The sequence below is a fragment of the Amblyomma mixtum genome, chromosome 5, assembly GCF_055824585.1.
Source record: "Amblyomma mixtum isolate Tamu chromosome 5, ASM5582458v1, whole genome shotgun sequence".
Taxonomy (NCBI): Eukaryota; Metazoa; Arthropoda; class Arachnida; order Ixodida; family Ixodidae; genus Amblyomma; species Amblyomma mixtum.
In genome coordinates, this window is record NC_143016.1 from 7,267,906 (window position 1) to 7,293,235 (window position 25,330).

Below are 25,330 nucleotides of genomic sequence, written 5' to 3' on the forward strand. Positions count from 1 at the left end.
CCACGGCGGTCCAGCATGAGACGCAGAACCACCGTTTGGTCGACGCTGCCATGACATGAAAAAATCGGAGAGCTGTAAGGGGCCCTGCAGTGCCGCCGAAATGACGTTCTATGCGCTGTCGACAGCTGACGGGCGAAGGTCGCAATGAAAGAATTTTCACCCTTGGCAAAACTGATCACTTAGGGAGATGTGAAAGATGCAATAGCCGTAGTCTTCTCTCTTTCCTCTCAGATAACCAGGTCCTATCAGAGGGAGTTCAGAATCGGCTAACCCTGAAATTTCAGATGCTGCCAGTTCACTTTAAGGCAGCCTACACACCTTCTGCAGCTTAATTCGCAGCTCTGGGAAAACGCACTTAGCACTCTTCGCAAATGACCCAGTGCCTTTTTAACTTTTCATTTTCTGGTCGTACCGAAAAATTTTGCATTGTACGTTAGAGCTCATATAGAGCTCGTTTGGAAAAAGGTCCTCTTCGCAATACCACCAGCGGCTTTTCCCAGCTTCCAAGGTCCACGATTAAGAGGCCCATTCGAAGGTCTTGCCAATCCGTGAAGGAGGGGCGCCTATAAAGCCGTTAGCGCTCTGTCGAGGTGGCGAAACACCCGCTAAACTGGCATAGGAAAACGACCCGGGCAGTGTAGTTCCTTAGTGGCTCTCACAACAACTGTACAGTGCTGCGGGAGCTACAGCTCGCGTCGACTGCAGCCAGCAGCTGACTCGTGAAGCCACTAGACTGAGAATGACTGCGCGCTTTATTGCAAATTTTCCCATACCGTAGCATCAGACGAAAGACATACACTGCTTTGGTAATGTGTACACCTGCCGTAGTATCGTTCAAAAAAGTCAATGATGCATTGCAACTTTCTTTTTTTCTTTCGTATTTTTTAGTACCTAACTAAATGGAGAATCGATCTCACGACAGGCAAGTGCATTGCTCTAAACCTTCCGGTAAGTTCTCACTAACGGGCTTGTGATCCAAGATTTTCAGCCTGAGATCGCAACTTGCGGAAGTTTCTCTCTAATGACGCGCAGTGCCCAAATTGCGATGCATACAACCCTCAGAAATGTTCGCAATGGTATCACTGAAGCTCGTAAACGGCGTTGCTTTCGCAAAGACCAATCCTTTGTCGGCCAAAAAAAATTATTTGGTTTGCTCGTAAAATAAACTACTCAACAGAAAGAAATTTTTAAACTAGTATATCGGGAGACATCTTACTACGCTGCCACAAACATGTGTTTCCCTGCTGAATCCGTAATTGTAAAAACGCTGGCTCGTATGGCGTGGCCCCTCTCGCAGCGTGCGGTCACCTCTCGCAGCGCCCATCGACGCGCGATGCTGGGACGCAACGAAGGCGGAGGCTGCAGAACGGTTTCGAAACTCGGGACAAAGTCACGAAAATACTCCGCGTCGGCAAGCCCCCAGCGCGGCAGTGTAGTGTGAAGGGAATGTTCCAAAGGTCGCAGACGCGTCTTAAGTTGAGGCGTGCCGAGCATGGCGCAGGCATGCAGTCGGCTCGCGCGTCATACAACGCAATGCGCGCCTGTGTTTGAGTGCGTGTGTCCGTGCGTGCGTGCGCGGGCGTTGCACATGCCAAACACTTGTCATTTCCAAATTAAAAATAACGTTGCCAAACTTGGCTTCGTTCTTCGCGATATGCCAATTTCCGCCTCACTTTTATTACTTTTAGAGCGAAAGCTATACTCCTCCCGTACAAAGCTGAAGGTCATGTGGCTACGAAATTTGACCTTCAAGCCAGAAGGAGCGGAGGCTTGGCTATGACGTCATGCTGCGTGACTCGTCACGCCTCGCCACAGCTGCGTGCGTTGAGCCGACGGCACTCACTCGCCTCGCAACTATCGAATCACGTGACTCGCTGCGCTTCGCCACAGCTGCTGCGTATGAGGAGCCGACGGCGCTCTCGCAGCTGCCGGAAATCACGTGACGCGCCTTTCGTTATGTAAAAGCCTGTGGCGTGCGCTTACCTTAATAGAGTTCTCACTCGCCGGAAAACAAGGGAATGGAGAGAGGTGGTCGTTATGAGATAAATGACGGAAGCCAAGAGTCACCAAAACCAAGAAGCATAGGGGATGTCTTTTAATTTTGTAGTTTTTATCAATGGGCGATAAAAAAATGGCTGTGGCTCAACTTGGTTAAGCCGGGAAATCGCGAAAGCAATACACATGGCTACGCCCTCGCTCACATGATAGTCGTGCTGTTGTGGTGCTTGTGTTCCTGGGTTTCATGGGCTCGTCGCAGTCGTTTAGTCAAGTTCCAACGTTCGTCACTGCTAAGACTACAGCTGGCTCCATCTTCATTGTCGACAACACTGAGCGAATCAGTCCCATCATCCACTGAAGAGCTCGAACGTTCTCGCCGAGCCGCATACTGGGCACGTCGCTTAGCGAGTCTTGTTTCACGCTCTTCATCTGTCTCTGTAGTTCGCCGCTCTCTTTTACGCGCATTACGACGAGCCTCCTTAGTGGTAGGCGGCATCGCCGCGACGCAATGTTAAGGCGCTGGTGGTTGGCACAGCTACTGCTTTCTAGCGACGTGAGTCGAGCCTAAATCTCTTCAGCGTAACGCCACAATCGCGCTCCTAGGGGAGAGCGCAGGAGTTAAGCCTGTTTCACATGCCAGCGAAAATGCTAGCGAATCCTGTCGCCGCGGCGGAAAAACCTGTTTTGAGTCGTCGCTGCGACAAGCGGCGCGGTTTCAACAAGTTGGAAATTTTCGCTGCGACGCGCCGCTCAATCGCTCAGTCGCTTGCATGTGAACCGGCCTTTAAGCCCCACCTCGATAGACACTTCCGAGGCGTACACGCGAAGCGCCTACGCGCACGGGCGTACGCTGGAGCCTGTCTGCGCATGCGCAAGGCGCGACGCGCGAGCAGGCGCGAGCGGGGCGCAGATATCTGTGCATGTCAGATATCGGCGCCTGCGCACGGGCGCTCGCGCGCGCGTCGGAAGCGGGGTCCGGTTTACAACAATGGGAGGACCGCGGGGCTCTCGGGGACTCTTTTCTTCATAGCTTCGTGTTCCCCGAACTTTTCTTCGCGGTTTAATTGGTCCTTTCAGCGCCCCCCAACCCCTTTTCTTCACGGCTCCTAGCGGAGAGCGCAGGCGTTAGGCGCTGGTGGTGGCACCGCCGCGTCACGGCAAAGGCTAAAAGTGCAAGTAGTAAAGCTTTCGCTTTAAAAATGTAGAAGAAAAACAATTACATGCCGCCGACGGGATCCGTCCCACGACCTCCGAATTTAGGTCATGCTCTATGCTCCTTGGTTTCGGTGACTGTTGGTTTCCGTCAGTTAGGTTCAGCTGGGTTGAACCACAGGTATTTTTTTTTTGCGTGTATTCAGCGCGTTCTTTTTTATGGGGGTTGAACGTCCCAAAGCGACTTAGGCTATGAGGGATGCCTAGTGAAGGGTTCCGGAAATTTCAACCACCTGGGGTCCTTTAAAGGTGCACTAAAGAGGAATCTGAACTCGTTTTTTATCGCAGGAACTATATCTACAAATTGCGAGCACTCTTAGAAACTGCGAATTATTGTCCTGTGCGGCCGATTTCCCTGCGTATCACTCCGGCCGATCGGCGGAGTGATACGTAGCGATCGGCGAAAGCAAAGAGTCCACGCGTATTTTTTTTTCCATGGGCCTAATTTGCAGCTATGTAGTCTCTGACTGAATCTATTTATTTACGGAAACTAAAAGCGAAAGCGAAGCCGCCACGCGACTGCCTGCCTGGAAGGCATTTCATGCGTTAGTTGACTCCTCCTACCGTCAGCGGTGAGTACAAAAAAAAAAGGCGGGAGCCGGGGAGCCGGACATCGGCCGCACAGGATAATTCGAAGTTTCCGATAATGAATTTTAATGGCACAAGGGCATCTGTGGCCAAAGAGCGCCACGACACAAGTTTCCTTCTACTACTCAAGATGGGGTTAAGGACCCATTTCCAAAGCATTCCAACCCAAAGAAGCCGAGCACAAGGCAGGGGAAAGCTTGTATAATACCCATTGTGTCACCGGTGGGTATCCGGCGGCACTGCGGATCGAACCCCGCACCTCCCGCATGCGAGGCGGATGCTCAAGCGACTAGGCCATCGCTGCGGTAAATAATACGAAGTTTCTAAGAATGCTCGGAACGTGTAGATCGAGTTCCCGCGGTAAAAAAGACGAGTTCAGATTCCTCTTTAGTGGATCTTTAACGTGCACTGACATCGCACAGCACACGGGTGCCTTTTGCGTTCCGCCTCCATCGAAACGCGGCCGCCGCGATCGGGTTCGAACTGTTGGGAACGGGCCACACAAGCCCACCGCTGGAACCAGTGTTAAAGAGATGGGGCTTCTATCCCACCGCTGGAACCAGAGTTGAAGACGGAGGGGTCCTGGAGATGACTAACTCGTTTAGCCCCACAGGTACCGGCTCCGAATGACGATGTCGGACTGCGCTATCGAGGAAACTGTACACAAGGGTTTATTCTACATATTTACAGAAGAGAATGGAATCGAATCGAATGCAATACGAATGCTCCGATCACACAACAACATCCCGTTAAATACGGTTCGCGTTCCCCAGATCCCTGACTGGGGAACTTGGTTCGAATAACGTTGTCCAATCGGATGGGCCATTGATGACGCTGGCGGTACCACCCACGGCACGGGGCGGTGCTGAAGCTCTCTCGCTCTCTCACAGCTCGGGGGATGAGAAGTGGAAGACAGTCATCAAACACAGATGCGTCACCTTGACCACTGCTGCAAGTTTTCTGTACGTTGCCTCCGTGGGAAAGCAGAATCCCGCAGTCTCCTCGCAGGTGGTTGAACCTTCTCGAACTCCCCCGCCGGATGGCCGAAGCACGAGACCCATTCGACACAGCGTCTTTCAATTAGCAGCCTCGCTCAGCGTGACCCTGCGTAGCATCATCCAGTCCGGTGACCCGAAGGCCGACTCGGCCAACGTATACCGCTGTATACAGCTGCTTCTTGTGCATCTCTGCTTCCAGCGTTGCTGCTGCTGTCACAAGTTCTCGCCGCATCTCTGCCTAACGACGACACTCATCTGACAGTAATTTCTCCCAGGCCCGTGGGAGACAGCGTCCTTCGATCGGTTCGGAGGTTCGGTGATTTGGAGAGCAACAACCCCCGTCCGTCGTCGTCTATGCTTCTGCCGCCGGCGCCAGGCCTCGTTGTCCACTCTTAACAGAACCCGGACTCCGGCTCGGTAGACGAAGCCACCGCGGCGGCTCAGGGCTGCAGGGCAACCATATACGTTCCGCGCACGGCGGCACGGGTACACCAGGGTACTCCGGCTCGGTTACCGAGCCGGAGTACCCGGGTTCGAACCCGACCATGGCGGCCGCGTTTCGATGGAGGCGAAACGCAAGAGGCGCCCGTGTGCTGTGTAATGCCAGTGCACGTTAAAGATCCGCAGGTGGCCGAAAAAACCCGGAGCCCTCCACTAGGCACCCTTCTTTCACTTCCACTTTCACTTCCACCCTAACGGTGCGGCTGAGGTGTCCGCAGAGAAGTGAGACAGTTACTGCGACTTTCTTTCTTCAAAAACCACCTTTTTTTCCGAGGGTCGCAGGTACAACTGTCGCTGTAAAACAGCCGCAGCTGAATGGCTGCGGTGGCGCACATCGGCAAGCGCAGAAGGCAGTGTTAACCCTGCAACGACCAAGTAACGAAGGAACAAAGGATATAAGCCAATAACTGCTAGATTATGCGAGCTGGAGTCAAGAAACTTAAATTCATTAATGCCGCTGTACCTCGAGAAATCGGTAAGGGCACTTCCCCATTAAAATTAGCACGAGTTCTAAAGCCAAGTCCGAGGATGTATCCTCAGTGAAGATCGCAGAAACAGTCGTTTTAGACACACGCGCAGATCGCGTCTATCTATTTTTGTCGCTTTCAGCCGTTCTCGTCTGTTACAGACTTCGGACCAGTCTTTCTTGCATACGTACTCCACACACGGTGGTTGTCCTTGGTACCGCTCGTCCACCCCACTGCTGCTGCTATTGCCTGTATTCAGTGATCGAAACGTCGAACGCATGCAGGTGGATTGTCCCCATTGGACCTATTGCTGTCATTTTAGAACAAGTCTTCGTCCTTTTTTCTGGTAAAAGAAGCGTCTTCAGCCGACTGGACCGGAATATCTCTCCGGAGGAAAGCTGAACTTCTACTGTACAAATATAGCTTCTAGAACGCTAATTAGGAGCCACAAATGCCCACTGACGCGAAATCAGACAAGCACGAAATGAAATAGGTATTGGGGCGTCTAGCAACGTAACGGATAATTTTCAATGGCGCAGCAGCGCTTGCGAGCGGGAACCTTTTCAGTCTGTCTTCGCCACAGCAAGGAACACCTTGAGTGACTGTGTCAGACGCCACGATACTAGGTCCTGTGGACGAACTATGCCGCAAAAGCCATATTTTTACCCCAAAAAGCCCATTTTTGAAATTTTTTTTAAGTGGTCACTGAAAAACCCGGTATTCCCACATACACCATGGTCACTACTACCCTTTGTGAGTTAGATGTGGTTCTCGGGCCTCACATCCTAAGGGCCTCGCTTGCGCAGAAAAGAACAGTCGCGCGCTGACAGCCGCGGCAACCCGGCCTCCTTCAATAAATGTGGGTCACCTTCCACATCCGGACGACACCTTCGACGCACGCAACGACGCACCCACCGGCGTATCTACGCTCCTGCCCGTCCTACCTCCGCTTGGCCTTGACCACGGTGCCTTGACGCTGCACGCCTGCTGTTCGCGCCCGGCTTTCGGCAGCTTCTCGCCGCCTTGTACGCACCTTCAACCACCTCCGGTGAGCTCCTCCAGCCGTATCAGCGCTCCTTCCTTCCCCGGCTCCCGGCCTGCCTACCTTTTAAGCCAGCGGCCCCGTCTTGTGGCTGGCGCTACTGGACTCGCACTTTCACGTCAACCGAGTGTCCAACCAGTTTCTTCGCTATCAGCACGCCAGCCGCGAACTCCCACCCAACCTCCTAGCAAGACTACGGCTGACGCCTCTGGGCCCAAACTTTACGCCGACTTCAAGAAGTGCCTGCCGCCTCCTTCCTGCGCATCTGTTCCAGACTCAGACTCGACTCACCACCATTGGCTTAATTCCCTACTCGAGCTGCTTCGGTTTTCCCTCCGCCAGCTACTACACTGGAGCCCCTCCCCACATCAGTCTCTTCGCCGTCGCCACCACCTAATGAGCCCCCACCATGGTTCGGCAAGTGCCACGCGTGCAAGCGTCGGTCTCTTACCAACCGTCTCAGCCGGATGCCTCCTCCTGGACCACCGTTTCTCCCCGGTTTGCTCCACCCGCTCCTTCAAGCGTATCCTCTACCAATGCCCCCAGGGAAGCCGCATGCACCGTGCCCAACCTCGAAGTTTCCAACTCTACTGTCTCATCCCACACCTCCGAATACCTGGGCGCCGATCATGCCATTGAAGGGCACCGGTGCCCCGCCGATGCAAGGAGTGCTGTGTACACCACAGTTGTCCAGACCACCAATGTTGTGAATTCCGGTACATTCGATCCTGCGCCGTCCCCTTGTAAACTTGACACTCAGCGCGCCTTTGCCCTCGGACCTACATGCGTTTTCCCAGTGCTTGAACACCTCAGCGGCAGCAGTCGCACAGTTCCGCACTTTGGCCTCCTGCAGACCCAGACGCTTCGTGTTATCATCCGTGTTCTGCCTCTCATTACACGCGCTCTGTGCCGCCATCGAGCTCAGCGCCGCCACTTTCACCTGCAACTACTGCGCCGCCCAAGTGTCTACTTCCTGTCTCCAAACATCTGCCACCCAGATATGTCGGCTTTCAGCAGATATTCTTTACGCGCCATTTTCCACGTGAGCAGTGCGCTATTCGGCCGTGAATACCGGGACACCTATATTCTTATTTCGCCCTACTGCACCGTGGCCATTCCTCGGCCACCGCCGTTCAGCTTTGTCCGCCCGCCTGAGGCCTGAACGCACCGCCGGGGTCCACAACCGGATCGCGGACTTTGGCCTTTCCCATTTCCCAGGCCCTCCACGGGTCTCACACAGTCCTATCTCCGTTTTTTTTTTTCCTTTATCGCGCTGCAAGCTGGGGGGGGGGGGTTGGTTTCGCCAACGCCGCTACAGACTCACCTCCTCCAGACCTTATGCAGCTGCATAATTCCGAGCAGTGTGAGGCCGTGCTTCTCAGCTCCGACCCAGGGACCCAACTTCGGGCAGCTGAGCGAGCCGAGGTCACCGTGATCCAGGAGCTCCCGGCCACCTAAAGACTACTACCCCACCTGTTCCCCTTCCCTTTTGCCTAAGAATAAATATTGCTCTCTCCACACAACTTGCAAGCTGTGCTGCAAAATTGCACATGCGAAGCCTTCAGCGGCGTTGATGGCGGTACTAATGTGTGAACCCACCAACAGACAGATACTTCTTGAAGGCCCTCTACCCTATTGGCCAAGTGACATTTGCACTGAACACGACCGCAAGAAAATCCATTAACTGGCGTTCATTCTGTGCGCAGAAGCTAACTGAAATTTCAGTTTCCTGAACTACTTACGATGCTAACTTTGGACACAGACATGTGCCCTTAACTGACATGTGTAGTGTCCTACACGGTGGTGGGTGGTAGTGGCTAATTAAAAAAAAAAAAGCGCTTTTTGGCAAGCATCGCAGAAATTTAGGAAATTTGTATTTCATGAATTGCGACGCTGGGCATTTGGTCCATTTCCACAACTTGTGCAAGCTGTGTGAAAGACTAACTTGAAGGCCTGAACTCGTAAAAAAAAACCATGCAGTTTTTTTTTTGCATTGGCAGATGTGCATACTGCTCTTGTATCAGCAGAAATTTATGCAGACATTTTAGCTCAGTTGCTTTTACTTTTTTCCCTTTTTTGACAATACATACTGCATCTGCCTGGAGTCCTACATTACAGGAATATTCTGAAATAATAAGTGTTATATGGAATTTTTTTTTCTGTATTAAATACACCATTATGGTGGTCAGCAACGCAGCCCCACAAAAAAATGACTGCCAGAAACCATTTCACATGTAAGGTGCCAACAAACCTCAACAGGAGTGTCAACTAGGAACAGCAACGGGGCAAGAACAATATCTTTTGGCAATAGAGTCACTGCTAGCAAACTAAAGGTGCAGTGGCCATCCTTTAGAGATCATAACTTACAAAGCTGCATCCACGCACGCAACAGCATCAGAGCGAACGTCCGGAAGAAAAGCCACACGCGTTGTCAATCTAATCAGGACTGGTAGGCAGAGGTAGTTACATCACACCACAATCATCCAATAAGAGGGAGACGCTGCTCACTACATGTCTAGTTGGCTAACTGATGAGAAGTTTGCAGAGTGCCAGCTGCGAAGCACTCCGAGCACATGGAAAGTTTCCGCTGCTCCGAGGTTGATGCGTCGAGTAGTGATGTGCATGACGTGGCTGTATGGGTAGGAGTGATGAAGGAGAGCTTCTCAGTCGTGTCAGCAGTCCATTTGTGTAAAAAGGCCTAAAATGGGTATGTGCATAGCGTAACGGTGCTTGTGGAGTTGCAAAGGAGGGCTAAGTAACTTCCAAAGCTATCGCATTTGGCTTCCTCAGCGTTGCTTAGGAGTTTGCAATTTTTTTTGCTCATGGAATTCTGTGCGCAGATGCTTGCGCACTGGTGGCTGTTCTGGTGCATGCCATCTGTGGCCATGTGGTCCAAGTGGCTACGCAAGCAAGTCCATGTAAGGGGATGAGCAATGGGGGTTGATAACTATGATTCTCGTTATATACTGAATGGGAACCTGGGTTCGAACCCAACCCTGGTGGCCATGTTTCGATGGAGGCGAAACGCAGAAGGCGCCTGTGAGCTGTGCAATGTCTAAAGATCCCCAAGTAGTCGAAAATATTCCACAGCCCCCTACTGCAGCACCTCTTTCCTTTCTTCCCCCCCTCCCCCCTTCCTCAGGACATGGTTGAGGTGTCCACCAGGAAGGGAGACCATTACCACGCCTTTCACATTCCAGATAACCAATTTTATGCATTGTATGGTGAGTACGTCAAAGCAGTTGCACACTCACACCATTAAGGACATACCTGCCAGAGATGACGTCCACTGCTGTTGGAAATACACTGCAAGTTGCCTTTGTGGACACAACCCCCAAGATATACAGCAGAGCTGCCCCACTACCTTGACAATAGAAAACATGACAATCTAGATGCACTTCAAAATTTCTTTTTTAATTTTAATATCAAACGTTATGTACAGCATAAACATCATACATTAATATAGACAACACAGCAAGAGCCTCGTAATGTATATATAACTACACAATAAACTTATTCCTTCCGGCAGGTCAACGGTACATCCCCAGATTATTTGCTTCTTCCATGCATGCTTCCTTAAAAACTGTTTCCTATGCCACCGCACCTGGCCATAAAGGAACAAAAAAATTAAACAAAATCGACGTGCGGCCAAAGCACTCTTCCTCCCAAGACATCTAACATTTCTATTTGAAAAGAGGGCAATTGAAATACTGCAAGGCATGCTGTCTGGCAATGTGCAGACCAACACCTTGACTGCGGAATGAGGCCTAGGAAAGCACTGTGCACATAAGCCTGAGACCTGCCTAGCACCCGACAATGCTCAGCAGTGGCCACAAACCAAACATATCTCCGGGAGGTGAGTAGACAGATGGCAACCACGACAAGTATGCGTTTGCACCAAAAATGCGAGTGGGCGAGGCTCAACCAGAGCTATCTACAAGCAAGAGAGGCTGCCATTTCCACTTCCAAGCACAAGTAGGCCCACACTATGCAAAGTCGCTCCCCACAGCTGCACCTGCAAGCAAAAGTGGCAGCCACTCCCAGGGGATGTGCTCATTCCGATTCGCCCAGCACAGTTTAGGTACAAAGCACCGGTAGTGCCACACGAGTCAGTGGTGCAGTGGCAAAGTCCATGCAGTCATGCTGGTTTGACTATGGAAAGAGAAACTAGAAAGCAGCGCTCAGGCACACCTGAACGCAGCTGGTCTCCCTTCCCCAAATGTAATGTGCAACGAAGTGAGCACAGCAACACCCCTGAAGCCCAGTCACCACCCACTTTTACTAGTGCCTAACACCCTTTAGATGGGGTGGCTTGGCGTGACGAGCATTACTCAATAAAAGCAATGCTAAGCCCAATGCTCAACTACACTCCCATCTCGAATATCAGCATTCAAAGCCGTACATCCTATGAACAATTAATTGAGTGCCCCACAGAAGGAGAGGGGTCCCTCCGGAGACTGTTGAGGCGCCAAAAAAGTGATCGGGGAAAGCCTCACAACTGGTTTGACCAGGCATCTCCCGCATTTGCACAATTCAGCTTCAAAAAGAAACTTGGAGCACGTGGGCAAAGAAGAAGTGTAGCATGTGGGTATAGCCTTCGAGGCTCAATCACGTTTGTTCCCAGTTTTAAAACGAACTACAGTGCTCCTAGAGCAAGAGGAGATAGAGGGCCAGAGAATGGAATAAAGGGGGAAAAAAACTGCCACGTCCATGTGTGTCATTGTGAAACAAGCTACTGGAAATAACGAAATCCCAGCCCTTACTGGCCCCGCCCCTAGTCTCCTCTTCATTTACAACAAAGCGAACACTACGCGCCCCATCATATTAGCCAGCCCCACACCAAGTCGCTACCTCGAGCGTCTTGAAATTTTGGACTACAACAAAGCGCACACACACACTCAACTTCACAAGCTTGGCTAGCATGCATGCTCATGGAGAAAAAGAAAAGCACATGCCAAGAGAGACACCGAGAAACCTGGCACTCAAACATTTTCCTTCCACAGCTCACCCAGGCATGCCACACGACAAGTGCTCCCTGGCCTCATTGCATGACCACTCTCAAAGACGCATCCACACATAAGCACACATACAAATGAAAGAAGAAAGGACCCACAACAACTGAGGAGCACAGGTCTACAAAATGCGTCCCACTCTCCACATCCTGTGTCTCCTGCTTCCCCGTGCCAGTGTGGAAGCGAATCTGGTCAGAAAAAAAAAAGGAAAAATGGAGCTGCACGTCTCAAGCAACAAGTTGGGTGTGTGTGCCTGCGCACAATTCATCGTCCACGCTCGCAAATGCGTGTGGGTGCAGCCACTCCCTCCGCTTAGTATGTATACCTATACACCCCCGTCTGTATACATATATGTATATATATATACTGCATATGTACAGATAGAGAAAAAGAACGTAATTGGAGGGGGCTGCAAAAGGGGGCGCCTCTGTTTTCCATCCTCGACATCACCACAGCCGGCGGTGGCAGCAGCGGCGCCTCCCTCAGCCACAGAGTGCTTCTTGGGAGCATGGTCTGCTCGTGGTGGTGGGCGGGGCCTGGGCAAAGTGGCGGGGCTTGGAAAGGGGAGGGGCATCACTTGCAGCATCCACCCGATTGCTGCGGGTGCTCGCTAAGGTCCACCCCTCGGCGGCCCTGACCACTAGCACCACCCCCGACCGCTGAAGTGCCTTGCTCCGTCTTGGGAAGCTTCTTGGCTGCACAGATTCAAAACACTCGAAGTGAGGTCAGCCTGCAAGACTTTTGTAACATGGGCCACACGTTCCAAGGCTGACTACTGCAGCAACCTGGCTACACCAATGGTGAAAGATGTGCGCATCTAAATCATCCTCCCTTCTGCCAATGTTTACCAAAAAAGATGAGCAGGAGAAATCTGCAAAAGGCAATGTTCTAAGTGTGTTGCCAATGGGTACTCACAGCAGCAGGGCATATTCATGCATCTCAATAGGCACCTCAATAGGCACAACTACCCTTACAAGAAAAAGACTTCCTACGCTTCTGAAAACTTGTTCAGTCTGACTAACCTTGTTTGGCGACTATAGAAATAGGCTAGCTAAAAAAAGATTTACTGCAAGAGTAAAAAAGTAGGAAAATTATCATATGGAGGCTTTCCAACCTGCTGTGAGAAATGACACATAGTGAAGCATGCATTCTGCTATCACCTCCGCTTGTGCAATAAATTTACAGAGCTATTACAGTCCTGCATCACACTCGAAGCCTACTTACACCTTTGTCTTAAGGATTTATTTGTCACAAGGATGGAAAATTCAGTGCTATTTTGAGAAGAAATCCCACATCAATGTCATTCATTAGCAGTGACAAAATATCAGCGACTTGCCACAACTCGCTCATCAACAAGTGTGCATGTCAAACTCAATCCTCTGTTTATGTGTACTGCCTCGATACCAGTGCTTCAAGAGTAAAGAAAATGCAATTAATGGTACTGGCACTTTTTAAAATTATTCTGGCTACACCAAAAAAGCACACAAAAAGCAATTAATGGTGCTGGCAATTTTAAAAATTCTGGCTACACTAAAAAAGCGCACTTTTGGAGTTTGTGGCAAGCCAGGCATATGCAAAACTGCAGTAAATGCTAACATGAGAAGCTTTCCTGGCATATTGCCAGAATTATTCAAAACACCCAGGAGGGACCTCCTGTAACAGAAGACAGGAAACCAAACCAGCCTAGCATCAGAGAACATAAGCCAGCCAATTCTTGCAATATTTCTATTTATTGTCTTAAAAACGATACACCTTTGGCCTCTACTAAATATTAGGAGCAACATATTAGAAACACTAAACTAGATTTGACTGACTGCGTGGCTATGATACTGTATAAATTCGTGTAAAAGCCGCACTTTTTAAAAAATTCGGATGTGAATTTTGAAGGTGGGGCCCATACACAAATGAAAAAAAAAAAAGACAACAGTACAGTGGACACCCAATAAACGAAACTTGGTTAAACGAAAATTGCGAATAAAGGAAATTAAGTAGGGTTATTTGGTTGTTTTCCTATGTAAGCAGTAGTAAAATTCTTCGCATAACTTGAACACTGCTTACTTGTTGCCCTCGGTTAAGCGACACAAAGGCTAAAGTTTTGAATCCACCCGAGCATATTTACGCTCGCGCATGCCAAGGATAGTCTCAGGACCATGACCAAATCCTTTGTAGCCAACACTATAGTCGGGACAAGCCAATCCAGTAGTCATCCGTAGGCCTCACAATTGTTTTTGTAGCAGCTGTTGCTCTGTGTTAGGCCTACGTGCAATCTGTTTCGGCGCTATGGAGAGCGTTAAGAAACAGCTGCACAATTCGCTCTCACTTGAAAAAAAGCTGCTACAAGTTTTGCAGGAGCTTGAGCAAACTGGCCTGTCTAAAACAGAAGTTGTGAAGAAGTTTGACATCGCGATGGCAATTTTCGAAAATTGGCTGCTGGAGGAAGACGCACACGGCAGGGCAGGAAAGTTGTCTTCATTGTGGATAACTGCAGGGTGACTGAACTCAGTCTCGAATTCCTGCCAGCCAATGCCACAGCCATCATCCAGCCAATGGGTCAAGGAGTGATCCAGGCAGCTGCTCCACCAAATGCTGCTTTGTGCTGACGGCGGGAAGAATTACAGTATTGACTTGCTGTCATCTATACACATTTTGGCCCATGCCTGGGAACAAGTGCAGGCGACGACAGTGAAAAGTAGCCTCCCCGAAACAGAACCACATGGAAGAGGCAAGTACAACTGCCGATGTCAATACTGAGGCCGACACCATATTCAGTAAGGCTGAGATCTGGGCGAGTTGGTATGCATTCATACTGGTGAACAGCGCAAAAAAGGCGGGACAACAACAAGACAAGCACTGTCAGCGCTTGTCTTGTTGTTGTCCCGCCTTTTTTGCGCTGTTCACCAGTATGAACACCATATTCAGCCAAGTAGTGCCCGCTGCCCCTTTCTTGCGACAGGACTACGAGGCACTGGATGCAAATGTGGCACCCTGCCGCGAGGAAAGCCTCGAGGGAATGACTGCTGAAGTGCAAGCTGAGGACCAATCTTCTTCCAGTAATGAGTGCGAGGAGGATCCTGTGCCCAATGCAGGATCCTGTACCCAATGCAGTGCCAGACAGTGTAGCTAGAGATGCAGTTGTACTTTTGCAGCACTACTTTGAGCACGAAGGGTGAGCAGAATTTCTTCCTAGCCTGTGAAGCAGACCAAGACTGATTCCTTCTTTTCTGCACGCCTACATCAGTAAGGGCTGAAGCAATTTTTGATAAAGTTATGCTTCATGACATATGTCTACTTAGCTCAAATGAAACTTCTGATAATGGAGTTTTTTTTTAATCTACTTCAAGTTCCGTTTAAGGGGAGATGCTACTCGGAAAAACTAATTTTTGTCACAGCACAATGAAACTTGCACCATTTAAAGAGTTTGAGCTCTTTTCAAATCTGCTCTTACTTTTTTGATAGCTCATTTGGTTCATTTCTTGCGCACCGTAGAATGCTAGAAACAATGCATGTTTGTGCACACTTTGGTGATTACAGGAAGTGCAACAGAACACTAAAAATTAGCTCACATTGCCCCCCATGAACAGTAGAATCCAATAAAGCATAAAAACAGGGTTCCATTACTGTTCTCTTCTAGAAAAAATTTAGAATGTGAAGTTTGTTTTATCATTCCCAATAAAGAAACTTTTGAAATTATCTTACTCAATATGTTTGGTAAAAGCTCTGAAAGCAGTTTCTTTGAATTCAGGACATGCTAAAGCATAACCACGCCAATTTTCATTGTCACTGGACTACAAAAAGTGCTCAAAGTTTAGTGCACAAACTCTAAAAATGGGACAAAATGAGGAACAGAGAAAAACGCGTTTGAAAATTAAAAAACGTTTATTACTGTACTATAGTCAGTCAATATTAATGAAATTTGCACAGAATGCCAGCAAAGTTGTCTCAGAAGAGGGCACAAAGCTAGAAGGCACCAGCCCCATACATTGGCCCCTCACAGTCCCTGCAAGCTGACTCCTCCAGACGGGCCTTCTTTGTTGCGTTGCAGCGATGGGCCCTAGCCTCTGCAGTCGCCTTTGTGGACATGTTCGAAATACGAGTCTTGTCCACCTCCTTGCTTAGAGAAAGCAGTGCTTTTGAGGGGAGAATGCCAAGCTCCTGTAGCACCTCCTCGAAGCCTGTGTACACTTTACTGAGCCAAAGGACAGCAATTGCTGTTGCTGTCTCAACCACAGTTCGTGTCGCGAATTTCGTCTTGGGGCACAGCAGCCAGATCTCGGCTGCTGTGCTCGGAGCGACTCTGCTGCATTTTGTGTTTGTCCTTTCACACAGCGTTGCAGCAGCTTCTCATCGGTCAATCTCTTATAGATTGGCAGCACCGCCTTGCCTTGGGAAACACTCAGGATAGGAGTGTGGACTGGTGCTGGCTGACCCAAAGCTAGTGCCCGCTTGTGCTTGCACCAAGACATCTCTCCGTCTGGGCAAAATTTGTGGCTGCTGGCACCATCCCATTGAACAGGAAAGAAAGTAGGACGCCCAGACAGCACAGTACATATCCCTTACATTTCCTCTGTTGCTGGTGATAGCAACTTGGAAATAGCCTTGCAGCTTGGCAATCGTTTCATCTTTCAGCTTCTCTCCTCTTGGGAACTTTGCCTCCCGGAGCACAGTGCCAAGTCTCTCTGCGACATGGTTTGTGCAGTCTTCCTTTTGCACAGGAACACTCCCGTAGATATCCAGCTCTGCCACCACAGCATAGGCTTTGCTGTCCCCGTCTAATAGGAATGTTGCATACTGGAGAGGTGTGGCATACAGGTCTGTCCTCCTCCAGATCCTTAGGGCAGCCTCGGTCTCCATCGCGTGTGCCGAGCAGGTTGTTTTTCTCACAAACAGGTGTGTGAAAGGCCTGCCAGATTTGTTCTTCATCCTCCAGTGCCTTGTGCCTGCTACAGCTAAGGCAGTAGTTGGAGAGAACTTCAGAGTCTAGGCACTGCCCTGTCAGAAGAGAGATGGCTGCGCCCACACCATTGTGGCTTTTTGTGGCCTCTCTTCTGCCACGTTCCGTGGAACATGAGTGCGACGTTCATGGATCCTGCCTCGCCTGCAGTCAGCAGTCTGGCTTGTCCGAGGTTTTCGGCGGCAGCTTTCGTGGCGGCAGTATGCACTTTTTTGCCAATAGCAGTAGAAGCCTGGTGGTGCACCCGTTTCACAAAACCCATAATCGCACAAAACAGCAGAACCTGCTCATGTCTAATGCCGATCGCGCACGCAGCGACCGCAGACTTCGCATTCACGGAGAAGGTATCCCGTGCACTGCCGCGGGCGGACACCTCATCACTGCCGTTGCACGATCGAGATACACGGCTCGAAGAGTATGTTGATGAAAAACGGTTGTCGGACATGCATCATTTCGGCAGTAGAGTTCCAAAACCGATGCCAGGCCTTCCCGTTTTGCAGCTGATTCTCTGACAGAGAGATCACATCGTCCGCAGGCGGGGCATGCCACGCCGCTGATGAGGTCGTGCATTATGCCGACCTCAGAGATAACTGTGCTTCCACGGTCGTTTTCATGCTTGTTTTGGTCGTCGAACATCTCTATCTTTCGCTCAGATGCACTGACGAAGTCATCAATGCTCCACAAGAAGCTTGAAGGATCCAAATCGGGTGCATTGCCGTTGCCGCAGTTAGGCCTAGCAGCAGACAAACCTCCTGTCACCGCAGCTCTCCGCTTGCATTTGGGGAGTCTTCTGATGCCTCGCCAGGAACTTGCGTGAACGAAAATCTCGTTTCTTGGTCGCATCCATGGCGAAGAAAGGAGAAAAACCCGGGCAGAAGAGTTGGTTCACGTCTTGGTGGCGGTAGAACGAAGAAAGAGCATCTGCGTCCGACCGTGCGGTGGAATGCTCATAGCCAATGGAAGGGCTCCGATCGTACCACGTGATTTAAGGGGGGAGACGGGTCTTGGACGCGAAAAAATCGATTTTTGGAAAACTGCATTTTTCGAATCTACAACAATTATTCTACCGATTTGTCAAGTTTCTCATTTCGATTAATATTTGAGCCGTAATATCAATTTATAACAAGCCTCGGGGCTAATTTCGAGCCAGCGTTCACGCCAAAACAGCGCACTTTCAAAAAAAGTACAGCTTCCGTCTCACGCCCGCGCTCATGGCGATCTTGGTATCGTTTGAAAGAGCGGTCCTTCCTCTTCAAATTGCGCACGCCAGCTCCCTGTTCCACCTATTGGTTGAGTAAAAAATATGAAATAAAAAAGGTACCCACGCGCATTCCTATTCGCTAGTCTGTGCACGTGACGAAAAGGGCTCGCCTGATTGGCTGAGCTCGCTTTCCATCGTCTGCTGCGCACTTCAGAGACGCGCCCTGACGCCATTTTGACAAGTGCTGCTGGCCTCGGAAATTTCGCTGTGATGCCGACGCCGCTGCCTCAAGGCACAGATACGGCAAAAAAAGGAAGAATTCGTTGTTCGCAAATGTCAAGAAACGTTCTCCGGCATTGCAAGACATCGACGACGAGCGAAGTTCAGTGTCAAGTGCCGGAGTCGGCGAGCCTGCGGTGCCCATTGTAAACAAGTAGGCCTAGCGGGCCCACCGGGTGGAAGCGCTCTCGATGTCGGCCGTGTTCGTCGGGATACAGCAATGCTGACGCCTTGCAGTGTTGCGGAAGCGAAGAAGAACGTATACTCAATACTGCACAAGCTGTCGTTAACTGCAGCAACAAAACTTATGACTGATTTGACCGCCAGCGATGCCGCGGTCAACCTGCTTGATCAGACCAGTTTCACTGTGATTTGACTGGACTCGCTGAACGGCCTTCTTGGTGAAACTAAATCTTAGACGTGCTGCGGCAGCGTTAGAATCGACCATGGTGATGGGGGATTACGGTGTTGCTGTGAAACTCATCCTCTCGTGTTGTAAACTGCGGCGACACGGGATCGCAGCGGAGTTCACCGCGCGTCAATGGTACGCGAAACGTCAACCCCTTTGCAGTGAAAATTCTGGCTGCGCGCGCAATGGTGAGCACCGGAAAGAGACAAACTGCGCTCAGTGGCATTTTCCCAGCAATGAATATTTACGAGCGCCTGTCCGATAAAAGACTCCTTGAGCGTTGTGCATGAGGAAAAACGCAAAACGAGTGCTTGCATTCCCTCCTATGGGCACTGGCACCAAAAGAGAGACATGTATCTATCTCTCTTTAGTGTCCAGACAGCTGTAGCAGAAGCAGTCTTGAAGTTAAATATGGGCTATGAGAGGAGTTCAGCGGGCATTCTAAGCGAGCTAAGCATGAATCCTGGCGTGCGAAGTGCCCAGCGTATGGCTGAGAAAGACAGACGTGGTTCAGCTGCATCTGCTACCAAGCGTGCATCTGCTGAAAAGGTGCAGCACAACATGAAGAAGCGCCACAAAGATTGTAATAATCAAAGAGACTATGCTCCTGGGGCATATTAATGATTTGTCACTGTGAATGTATTGATATTTTCTACTTTTCTTGATTAAAAAATGACCTCTATTTGTTTTTGCCGTTTTCTCAAAATCTGAATTTTGTGGTCTCAGCCAGTCTGCAAACTCAATATTTCGGCACCTATTGCAGATAGAATAATAATTTTTTTTTCAACATGAAGCCAAATATGAGAAGCACGCAATGTTGGGAGCAGATTTTTAAATTTCTTCTTCAAAATTTTTTTAAATAGCTTTTTTGTGACCACTACAATGCTGTTTTTTGACCTTTGGAAATAAAAAATAATTGTTTAATCAAAAAACATTGTGTTCCTTATTCTTTCCTGTGTTTATCAATGTGTTAACCTGAAGTTTTTCTTCAGTCATTATTTTTCAATTGTTCTTGCAAGAATTCAAACAATTAGGGTAATTATCTAAAAATATAATTGGTTTACAAAAAAAGTAATTGCGGTTTTGAAATATACTCAAAAAACTGCACAAGCACATCAAGTTTCATCAATATTGGTTGGTAAATAAGGAAAATAGTTTTGAGACCAGTCTCCCCCCTTAAAGGGCCAGTCACGACGCTCGACGTGGGCGGAAAACTTTTTTCTGTATTTTTATCAAGCATGTGCCACTGCCAAAGTCGCTTCTGGTAGAAGAGAGTTAGGCCTACTTCCCCGCAAAAATTCAAGAGCGGCCGACACCGTGGAGCGAAATGCCGCGTTCCCGAAATTAGGTCAAGTTCGCACTTTCGCGAGCCACCACGAGTGCTTTATTTGCATTTTTTACTAACTTCCCATTGATTATCAGCTATGATTTTTTTATACATAAAAGAAGAGGCTTGCGGAAAAACAAAACTCAAGAAAACACAAAATCGACTTTTTCCGAAAGAAATCGCCGTTGTTTCACCCACATCTCCCCTAAAGAGGAGACCACTGTATTTTTTTCTCAATTATCTAGTTCAAGAAACGGCTGTGGCTCTTACAGGAGATTATATGGCATTAGCCAAGAAGATGTAGCAAGATACTGAACAGAAGAGAGCAGATACAAGGAAGGGCACAAGACAGATGGCAAAACTGTTAGCACTACTCAGCAAGAAGTGCATCAAAGAAAGTTCCACCAGTGCCTCCTTTAGCACAGTGCCTGCAGTGTTGCACTCCTTCCACAGAAATGAGGTTGTCTGTTTCACTGACTGACCTTGTGGTGGCGTCAGCCTACTACCCAACCTCACAAGATTTATTTTCTTAATACAGTAGAACACCTCTACAGCAAAGTGACTTGGGCCAGCAAAAGACTTTTCTCTATCAGGGTCTTTACTATATCAACTGTTGGTGATAGCATGGCTCCAAGGATGCTCTCTGGTAATTAATCTGCTACTTACTACACACAGGACATGTTAAAAATTCACCCCACCAAGTAGGAATAGAGCGTAGTTACCTAATGTGCCATGGGGAGGACTCAGCATACTATATAAAGGTACACCTGTGTAACTTCGGAACAAATGAAGCAATCGTGGCAAAATCCCCCAGTCAGATTTTTCTTGGTCCCTAAAGGTGTCAGTACACTAAAAATTATAGCAGCAAAGGCATCTAGAGAGTTAAGCAGCTTCTCAGTGACAAGTACTCAAGAGACCAAATTTCTCAGGCTATGTTTGATTGCAACTGCACTTGATTCAGCCACAAATTTCAGATATTAGATTGGGGATAGCCTATTTCTTTTTTTCATAAACTGTACACAACCTGATACCAAACATTTCATGGACTTGCCCCATGTGTGTCATATCACTGGTGAGTGCTAGCATCTTATGAGTGAAGGTCCATTTAAATGGGCTTCTCAACAAAGCTCTGACCTATCTGATGCACAGCATTTCGTACAACTGCAAGGGAGCAGCTGTGCCTATGCATCGCAAGCATCCACCCACATGCAACTGAAAATGTATTCATAATGAAAAACCTACCACTGGAAAGGGCACTCCCTGAGCTTGTCATATGCCTATAATTTCTGGCACTGAAACATACCCTATGGCCTTATGGCCTGCCAGATGTCACCACTGGTTCAAAGTGCAAGAAGCATCAATGAAATTAACGTGAGCATGAGATTGAGCAAACAGAAGAGAACAAATGCGTACCAATGGCCAAGAAGATATCATTGACGTTCATTGCCGTCTTTGCTGATGTCTCCATAAAAAGAAGCCCGTTTTCTTCAGAGTAAGCTTGTGCTTCCTGCAAACGAAACAAAACTTTCAGAAAAATTTGAAGATGCAATACATGCAATCTGAAGCCCTTAACATGTCACTAGCATCACTGGACATTGGTCAATAACACTGGCCACAGCACAAATACAGCAGCGAAGTATACATATTTTCATTGCACGGCCCTGCAACTTTACTTATTTGTCTATATTTATTTATTTTAGACACTACTCGCACAACAAGAACCTAGATAGAAGCAGTGCTGTACAACTTTTATTTTTTGGCACACATGCCATTCCAATACAGTGAGACAGAAGTAACTAACCCAAATCATATTAGAGAACCTTTTGAAGCAGCCAACAGTGCAATGTGCTTTGGAACAGAAAAATGAGCATTTGGAACAGGTGTGGTGTGCGAAATCTGGGCAGGTGGATCGTGCAGCAAGACATGTCCGTGACAGTTTGCAATTTAAAGATGACTAGTCAACTAACATTACCCAAATAAACTTTTGGTTTCAGGGTACAAGTATACAGCTGAACCCTGTTAAAGAAGGTTCAACAGGATTCACACCAGAAAGGACAAAACAAGGGTTGTACGAATATTTGAACATTTCGAACATTGAAGCAAATAACGCAACATTTGATTTGGGCTGCAAAGTGAATAGCATTATTCAAAAACTATGAATATCTTCAAAGTATTTCAAGTTTTAAAATTCGGGAAAATAAGCTGCTGGATGAAGCTGTCGATGGTCTTACGTACTCTCATGCTTTCACGCCATCGCTCTCATGTCAGCATGCGTCACACAGCGCGGCAGCCACGTTCAAATTGGGCCTTCGACGAACGCACGTGATTGGATAAACGCCCAGACAAAAAGCCCAGATGCAAAAGCGAACATGCCATGGCGGAAACTACGCTGTGCTGGGGCACAGAAGGCCCAAAAGACGAAGATGATGAAAAAGAAAAGTATAAGAATGCAGAACTACCAACATGACTGAGGTGAGTGCTCCGTTGGCATTGGCTTTCGTATTTGCGGTGTTGCGTGTTGCAAGACAAAAACTTTGAAGCCGGCGATACCTTAATGTGTACACCCTTCAAAGGTTGATATTAGATGAGAGGCAACCCACCAGTATTTTAAGTATTACGATGTTCTAGAAAGCTCCCTTCACACAGCATCGCCAGTTTCATGCGCTCACGATCTTGCCGTAAGGATGCGCCACACCCACGCTTCTCTGGTGTCTTTCCACATGTTTCGACAAATGTGCTTGCCTCAAAGATTTCCATCTAACCTTCTCAACAAGGATAGGTGCACCTTGCCCTTTACATGGCGGTGCATCTAGAAGTGAAAGAGGGCGTGCTCGCATCTCTACGCACTTCAGGCTGGCCAATGCCGATGATGCACCTCCATCCGGAGCAGCACGGCACACAATGCTGTGAGGTTGGTTTATGCAAGGACTCACAGAGCTTGCGGGTACTGTCCCGATTGGTGTACAGCAACATGCCGTGCGCCACTTCCAATGCGTGCGCACTGCCTTCGCTGACATCTTTTGGTTGCCGGGTAATGCTAGACTATAGCTGGTGACGCACCGTCTAACCAACCAAAGGTCCGAAGGAACGGTGTCGCGCTGAGAAAGAGCCTGCAGGATCTTCCCAAGCTTCACTGGGCGAGGATGACTTTCTGGCGAAGGAAACCTGGGGACCGCGACGAAAGAAAGGTTGGCCACTGGACAGGTTGGCCAGGTTAACCAAAGGGTGGGCAATGGGACAGGGCCATTAAGCCACTACCCATATCTGTTAGGAACTGGTTCAACAATGGACAGCTCGCCGTCTGTTTCAGTTGACGCCCGCGGTGTCGCACCAGCCACATGTTTTCGAGAAGCCGCTTGCACCACCGTTGCTGCACTACAGAAGTCAGCAGTGGAATTGCTACCTCTTTGCCGGCCCCATGGTCTGACTCAGGCAACGAGTGCCTCTGCTTGCTCGAACACTGCTGTGCAAGACAGCGCTTCGTTTCTGCTGCTGCAGTGCTGTGCTGTTTTGAATGGCTCCTGACAAGGGAGAAATGTGCCCTGTGTTTGACTGTACACAGCCAGAAGTTGGCTGGACCTACGGGGTTTTAAGGACGATGCTGAGTGAGCAAAGATGCTCTTGGGCTATGGCAAAAAGGCTCATCCAGTCGCTCGTCACTAAGAACTCTCAACTCCTGACCCTTCGCTCGTAAAACCTTTTGAGTATGTAATTAAGTTTTTTGTAGAAGTGCCATTAAACCCCTTGTTTTTGTTTTCCCAACTTCAAAGCTTCAGTCGCTCAGCCCAAAGACTCAGACACGCCACCAAATGGAGCCAGGGTTCAAGCCAGCCTGAGCGCCACAACAGAAACTATAAAGACGACTAAGGCCACAGCCTTCTCCAGCAGCGGAATGAGCACGATCCGCGTGCACAGTGCAGTCACATTGACCATGTGCCGCATGCCTGAGGTCGGAGAAATTGCTGCATCAGATGGAACGCGTCCGAAATTTCAGCATCCAGTAGATCTGTCAGCAACTTTCATATTTCAAATCAGCAGCATATAAAAAAACATATGGTAAGGGTTTGTGACTGATACTTAGCTCACTTTGGCTTGCTGCTGTTTGAACATTGCCTAAAGTAAGTTTAAAACCATTTATATTCATTTTATTTTTTATTTTTTTATTTCAGTTGCGTTACTGAATTCAGGAAGCCATGTCTTTTGGCGTATGCTTTAAGCTTTAATGAACTGCCTCTTTTTTTACTACTTCTACATTAAAAATCACAAACTATTCGAACAAGTAATTATTAGCTTCACACTGAAAATTCACTATTCACACATGCCTGAAAGAAACGTTATGCCACATAAAACCCAGAATAAGGTGCACCCACACTAGCGATGTGTTTCGTAGCGGCCATGCAGCCTACCTAGTTTGGGCCTCAGTGGAATATGCGCCACAGTATCGCGCCATTCGTCTTGTGCCGCTAGGCCAACCATGCTTCGCATCACAGCTGTAGTGAAAGATCATTGAGCCTAGTCACAGTTATAAAAGATCTAACCTTCTTACCAGTTTACCATCACACAATAACTTCACATTAATATGAAAACAACTATCTTCCGCAAGGTCTTGGACAGCGGAGAACGCGGAAAAGCAGGCCAGGTGAACACCACATCAAAACAACTGCGCGTCACACACATGGAGCGTTGGCAACTGACAGTCAAGCTAGCTTGTCACTACTGTCACTTGAACTGCGGCTCTTCGGAGGATCTGTTCCTTATTCTTTTCCACAGAGCGCCCCGCCGTCTTTGGTATAGTGGCTTCGTGGCCCTTTCCCTTTCTGTTGCTGACAGGTGACACGCACTGATGATGGGTGGGAGTGCATCAGTGTCAAGAATGACTAGCAACACGAGCGGAGAGGGGGGCAGCGATGTGTGGGAGGCAAGTGGCGGTGGCTCAGTGGTTATGGTACTCTGCTGCTGACCCGAAAGACGCTTGTTCGATTCCGGTCGCGGCGGTCGAATTTCGATGGAGGCGAAATTCTAGAGGCCCGTGTACTGTGCGATATCAGTGCACGTTAAAGAACCCCAGGTGGTGGAAATTTCCGGAGCCCTTCACTACGCGTCTCTCATAGCCCGAGTCACTTTGGGAAAATAAACCCCATAAACCGAACCAAACCTAAACCAAGCAAGAGGCAAGAAAGGCACCAACGGGACAGGGTGCGGATACCCTCACTGGAGAGAGTCACCGTATTTGTTTTTGATTTGGTTTGCGTCGTTAGCGAGACCCTGGGCTTGAGGCTGAGACCAATCCACTGAGTAGTTCCCACCTCGTATGTCATTTCTGATGGGGGGAATTGATGATGCTT

General features: G+C 48.9%; 1 protein-coding gene and 1 pseudogene across 3 annotated transcripts in view; both read right to left on the reverse strand.

Moving 5' to 3' along the window:
- Positions 1-10,199: 10,199 nt before the first annotated feature.
- Rab5 (RAS oncogene family member Rab5) overlaps positions 10,200-25,330 on the reverse strand; it is a 36,846-nt gene continuing 21,715 nt past the window's right edge. For all 3 annotated transcript variants that reach the window (XM_089543187.1, XM_089543188.1, XM_089543189.1), the window contains exons 4-5: positions 21,399-21,492; positions 10,200-12,513 (exon numbers count right to left, since the gene is read on the reverse strand). In XM_089543187.1, coding sequence (XP_089399313.1) covers positions 12,392-12,513; positions 21,399-21,492 — 216 coding nt within the window. In that variant the 3' untranslated portion in view covers positions 10,200-12,391. The remainder of the gene's footprint in view (positions 12,514-21,398; positions 21,493-25,330) is intronic.
- On the reverse strand, positions 14,714-21,391 carry LOC149341234 (uncharacterized; annotated as a pseudogene).